The 6,282-nt window shown below is 35.6% G+C and overlaps 2 protein-coding genes across 2 annotated transcripts; both read left to right on the forward strand.

Annotated features, from left to right (window-relative positions):
* The first annotated feature begins 3,658 nt into the window (after positions 1–3,658).
* On the forward strand, positions 3,659–4,632 carry LOC113341668 (vacuolar iron transporter homolog 1-like). Its single transcript, XM_026586457.1, has one exon. It carries the CDS (start codon positions 3,756–3,758, stop codon positions 4,449–4,451), a length of 696 nt encoding a protein of 231 aa, XP_026442242.1. The 5' UTR covers positions 3,659–3,755; the 3' UTR covers positions 4,452–4,632.
* A 665-nt stretch (positions 4,633–5,297) lies between these two features.
* Positions 5,298–5,999, forward strand: LOC113341653 (agamous-like MADS-box protein AGL17). The gene has a single exon (XM_026586447.1). It carries the CDS (start codon positions 5,298–5,300, stop codon positions 5,997–5,999), a length of 702 nt encoding a protein of 233 aa, XP_026442232.1.
* Positions 6,000–6,282: the final 283 nt, after the last annotated feature.

Here is a 6,282-nt window from a genome sequence, read left to right on the forward strand (position 1 = left end):
AGAGGGTAGATAAGGTAAAATTCTTCAGATATACTTTAGTATGAGTGAAAAAATATGAATTTTGATGATGGTCTCTACAGGTATCTCAACTCAATGACCTTAGAAGGCATTTTACCGGATTTTAGTGCCATGGTTGCTCTCGAAACTATGTGAGTCACAAAGATATTTGCAATGAGAAAATACTTGCATGGCGTTGAGGGCCGGCCATTAGGCAAAGTCAACAAAGTTTGACTTTGGGGCAACACAAACAGGGGGCAACAAAAAAAAGGAAAATCCTTAAGTGGTGGCATATGTTAAAAACAAAATATAAAGGTCTTAAGGTAGAGTAAATAAAAATATAAGGACATAAAAGAAGGACACAATATAAATTAGAGTTATTGTAATAGTAGATATGAAATAATTAACATAAAAAGTATGAAACATTCTCATTTCTCAAATTTCTCTCTCGAAATTTTTGTTCTCTTTGAACGCTCTTTTTTCCCATTTCTTTTAGGAATCCATAGCAGACCAGAGGAGGTATCCTGTTTAATTACAGTAAGTAAAATTAAAATCTATGAATATATAGAGTTTATAATCTATGATTGGTATATCCTATCCATTCTTTGAAATTTTGATTTTCATTAGTATTCTTAAATTGTATTTCTTGGGCAAAAAACTCTAATCACAGATTTAATTGATTTGATTTTGGTTACATGATAATTGAATTTGCTTAGATCCACCTGGATATTACTGAGTTACCTCAAGACAAGGGGTTCATTATTGGTGTTTATTATGTGGATCAGTATGGCGGAAATGCCCTGCTGCACTGCATTAAGAATAATAATGGAGACTTCGGTTACAGTTGCAACTTAATATAGGTATTTACGGGCAAAGCGATGTTAACATAGCTTATATACCACCTTATTATGATTCTAACTATAATTTCTTTTATGTAAAGGGAAACATTTTTTGGGTATGCTTTGGGCACCAAAATATCAGGGCCGGCCCTGATGGCGTGTATTTTATTAATATTTTGATTTCATTTTTTCTAAATTCTTTTATATATTTGGCAGAAATCTGCACAACAATAATTTGATGCAAGAGTTCAAAGTTCTTGCATCTTTCCTTCTGCTATGCACAATAAACCATGATAAAAATTTATTATGTTCTTGGATTCTCCTAGAAATTTGGCAGATAATGACTTCTCTGGAAGGAGGAAGTCAGGAGTTCGATCCAAGAACATATCTCAGTGGTATCTCATCAACTCCAGTAAGGAGGAAGTCAGGGATTCGATCCCCACCGTAGTAGAGGTTTGTATTTAATTAATTATATAGAGGGGTTCAGCGGGATTGAGTCTAGCAGTGGGGTTAGTCCAACTGGATGGATTTGGGTAGGGACCTCGTTCCGGTTTTAGCCTATCAAAAAAAAAAAAAAAAAATAACTCTCTGGAAGAACACCTTCATCACTATTAAATAACGCTAATTTGAAGATAAAGTAAGTTTATTTTGTATTTGGTTCTAATTGGTGCGCTCTATTTATCTTCCATCTTTTGTTTGAGTATGTAACTTGTTATTCAATTTCGATGTTTTAGTGTATCGGGTCAGACACGTACCTAATGCTTAGGCAGAGTAGGCAGCCGCCTAGAGCCCCCGAATTTAAGAGGCCCCCTCAAAAAAAAAAAGAAAAATCCTGGTATATGCGACTGCATTGTGTATGGTCGGTCAGAATACAAAGGAAAAATAAAATAAAAAAATAACCGACGGACTAGATGTTTGTACAGAAGCCCAACAAACAAAAGCCCTTATCTTTGCCCACGTTTAGTATCCACATTTGAATAGAATGATTTTTTAGAGATCATGGTTTTTTTGGTGGGGACCATGGTTTTATTAGGCCACCTTCCCGATAGTGATAAGGGGTGTCCTAAAATGTTGAAATGACCAACATACCCTTAACCTAATTTAATTTAAAACCAATCTAATAACCATATATATATATATATATATATATATATATATAACCACCACCTCCTCCCACCTATAAGTGGTGACCTATATTTACTTCTAATATCTTTACCCAAAATAAAATCATGGTCCCCTAAAAAACCGTGGTCCCCAAAAAATCGTTCTTTCGATAATAAAAACTTGTAATAGTCTAGATCCCATTTACACCAAGAAACTGTTCCGTCTCTGCCTCTCTCAACTCTCAATCTCATATTCTCTCTGGCATTGGTAAGTTCATCATCAATTAGTAGCTCAGTACTTCATTTTCTTTTTCTAATTTATGTTTGAAATCTGCATGTAGTCGTTGTTTTTTGAGCTTTCCGTGGTGATAACGAAAAGATTGGCCAATCAAATAACGGCATTTTTTTGAGCTTTATTGAAATGATTGCGGAATTTTACGTAGATTAGCTACTTTTATGTAGTTGTTTTCATTTGCAAATTTTCCAGTATCATAATTTTATTTTAAACGATCGGCGCAAAAAAAAATTTAGGCTCCCATTTTTGGTTTTGCCTAAGGCCCCTAAATAGCTTGGTACGGCCCTGTATCGGGTAATCCAAATTTGTCGTGCACGAGCACGTCGATGTGCAGAATTCCTTCCCACGGTAACTGCAAAAGATCCAAAACATTTGCTCATCCAGTAGTAATGTTAGTCTTGATTACATTTTCTGGTTTCTTATTAATGTAACTCATCAATGACGTAGCATACCGTGAATGCATTACTGATTTCGAAAAGCCTATACATTTTAACAAATGTTTGGTAACAATGTTAACTTAACATTTCCCATCTCCTAATTAAGAAACTTTGTTTATAGAGTATTAATCGATGTACTTTTAATCACCCAGAAGACTATAATTCTAGTTCTGTGGGTTTCGTTGTATGTGTTGGTGCTGGTGTAAAGTCATAATATTGTACATTTATACATATGTACTACAAGTTGGAATTGTGGATCAAATACTCCATGATACCAGTCGCATTTCCTTTGTTTCCTTTCCATGATGAGTTAATTGGGTTAACTGATGCTACACTTGGCATATAAAATGGCCTACTAATTATGTATGTCACACCATAATTTGGCCTTTTTGGAACACACTAGTGGATTTGAGTGGTGGTATCATGAAAAGGTGGCATGATACATGCAACAAAGTTGGAATGATACAGGAAATGTTGAAAAGCTTGATAGCCATCGTGTGGAATGCACACTCCTCATCTTTTACTAATATTATCTCCACGAATTAACACACACACTACACTTTTTTCTCCCTAAAGCTAACTAGTGCTTTGGTATTCAGCAATCCATCTTCTTAATCTTCATATCCATATATATTGACCTAACTGATTTACTATAGCTTGGAAAACAAACTCCACTTAGCATCATAGAGAATAGTAGGATGATCTGTCCATCAAGGGTATATGGGTGATCGAGTCGTTGAACTTTTAAACAACTAAAGTTTACCAATATGAATATATACTCCATAGTGGACTGAATAAACCTTATGGAGTATAAGGATAAAACCTGTCGAGATGTTTGAAAAAGAGGCTTAGTTAATGTCCATAAGAACACAGTAAAACATATCTATATGCATTCTACGTGTCCATCACCATTAAAAGTAATAGAAGGTCAATCTCACTTACACATTATAAATACCCTTCTAAATGCGTGTGTCTACCACACTTCTCATATCCTCTTCCACAACTCTCCCCATTGATCAGTACTTTTCTTCTATATATTTTAGGTACTACTACAACATACTTCTTCATTTTCTGCTTTCCTCCAATGGCTGTCTATGAAGCTAATCAAACTTACCAACCATCAACTCATCTAGCCGTCACTAGACCAACTATATCCACTGTGGATATTGAACGACCACATACTATCAAAGAAGCCAGTCTGGAAGGCGAGGACCACTTTGACTACTCTCAAAGGGCACAGTGGTTACGGGCCGCTGTTCTTGGAGCCAATGATGGCTTAGTTTCGACAGCTTCATTGATGATGGGAGTAGGAGCTGTTAAAGAGGATGTGAAGTTTATGATTCTTACTGGTTTTGCCGGTTTGATAGCTGGGGCTTGTAGTATGGCCATAGGAGAATTCGTTTCGGTTTATTCACAACTTGACATAGAGGTCGCCCAAATGAAGCGAGATAATCTTGCTAGAAAAAACGAGGAAGAGGAGAGTAATGATGAGAAGGAAAATTTTCCAAACCCATTTCAAGCAGCTGGAGCATCCGCGGTTGCATTTTCCATTGGTGCTATTGTACCAATATTAGCAGCGGCATTTATAAAAGATCATAAGTTGAGGATGGGAGTGGTAGCAGGAGCGACGAGTTTGGCCTTGTTGGTGTTTGGAGTGTTGGGGGCCGTCTTAGGGAAATCACCTTTGTTGAAATCTTCCTTGAGGGTTTTATTTGGAGGATGGATTGCCATGGCCATAACATTTGGATTGACGAGGTTGGTTGGTAAAAGTGGACTTTGATCTGCGCGCGCGCTACATACCTGCTCATCAATGTTATTGGTGTGCTTTTAGCTTACTTCTATATATATATAGTTCTTCTTAATTTCGTGTAGTGATTGTGTAACCATCTAGCTAAGGTCTAGGTGTTCAAGATGTGGTAAAATTTCAAGTAATAATACTTCAAAGTTGAATCTCGTCGTTCCATAATTTGAAAACTGGGATTAGTTAGATTAATTATTCCTCCGTTCCATTTTAGATGAGTGTATAGGGTTATTTTTTTATTCCATAATACTTGATAGTTTTTTTATTTTTTTCACAAAACTACCAACAATATCCTAACATTTTATCTTGGAAGTATAAAACTATTTTTAAATACACTAATAACAATTAATGTTTGAAGACTTTTCTCAAGGGTATGAATAGAAATTTTGTATATCTTTTTCCATTCCTCAATCTACGTGAAAATTTCTAAAACATCATCTAAAATGGAACGAGGGATTATAAATTAAATGACTTTAATTAGATCTTTGAGAACTACGACCACCTTTTATTGGACCCCTTCTGGGCAGACTCAGGTCCAATCCAAGTCGACTTAATAATCATATTTGGAAACCACTGACTTATTCGAATATTAAAACCGACATAACAGTAAATACGGAAACAAGAGTTTGATAAAAATAGAAAGCCTTAGATTTAGGAGTATCTGATAATTCCAATTATATCGTGTCTCTATCCACATATATAAATAGACGTAGAGGTATTCTCAAGATCACTAACTTCAAGATTAGCTATATCACATAATTAAGCTAATGTTCTTCTGCATCGTCTAATTTTAATCTTCAAAAACTACAACGAACATTGAAGAATATGGGGAGAAAGAAGATAGCCATAGAAAAGATTGATGATCCAAAAAAGAGAATCGTAACTTTTTCGAAAAGAAGAAGCGGTATCGAGAGGAAAGCTGCGGAATTATGCAGGTTATTTGCAGATATTATTGTCTGCATAATCGTATTCTCTCCTTCTGGAAAGGCTTTCACCTTTAGCAATTCTCCTCGAGGTATATGTAATGTTGTTGAACGGTTCGTTGAAGAACAGAAGAAAGACAGGACACAGGAGACTAAGAATGTCCGCGAAAGTAAGAGTTCTACGCAATGGAGAAACGTGGCTGGTGCTGGGAGTGGGAGTGATAAGTATTGGTGGGATACTATGGACATGGAAGAACTCGGTTCTATGGAGAAGTTAATGTCTCTGAGGGAATCTTTGGCAAAATTGAAACAAAATTTGTCTGCAAGGAAAGAGAAACTTATTGCATTATCTTCATTGTCGTCTTCAACTATTGAAGACTCGATCAAAGTTGAAGACTCGATCACTGAAGACGCAATTGTAGAAGATGGTGCAACAAGTATTACAGAAAAGCATAATCTTGAGCTCAATCTTAGGTGGCAGCTTAATGAAAAGGTGCTGTCATCATCTCGTCGAACCTTGTCGAAGTTACCCCCTTACAGAATTGACATTGTTTTAGAAGTTTTATTTGAATTTGCATCATGCAATGTAGTAGCGACCGATTAGTGTAATTCTTAGTAAACAATTCTTTTTCTTTATTAGTTAATGATCTTCACACATCTGTAAGCTCAATTTCGTTAGAAAAAGAAAATTCTTATTAATGTATGAATTATGCATCTTCAATTTGTAAGAGATAAAAAGAAAAAGAAAAGAAGTTCAGGAGAGCTAATTGATCTACCATCCACTTTAGTTCTCTGCTAGGTAGACCGCTGTTTTGTTACTTTTCCCCTTCAGATCTTATGAGCATCAATTTACCATTCTGTATCCTTATTTAAATGGAAAGCATGGC

The sequence above is a fragment of the Papaver somniferum genome, unplaced genomic scaffold (assembly GCF_003573695.1).
Source record: "Papaver somniferum cultivar HN1 unplaced genomic scaffold, ASM357369v1 unplaced-scaffold_30, whole genome shotgun sequence".
NCBI classification, from domain to species: Eukaryota; Viridiplantae; Streptophyta; class Magnoliopsida; order Ranunculales; family Papaveraceae; genus Papaver; species Papaver somniferum.

Coding starts and splice junctions, on each gene's coding strand:
- LOC113341668 (XM_026586457.1), top strand. CDS start 3,756: ATGGCTGTCTATGAAGCTAATCAAACTTACCAACCATCAACTCATCTA.
- LOC113341653 (XM_026586447.1), top strand. CDS start 5,298: ATGGGGAGAAAGAAGATAGCCATAGAAAAGATTGATGATCCAAAAAAG.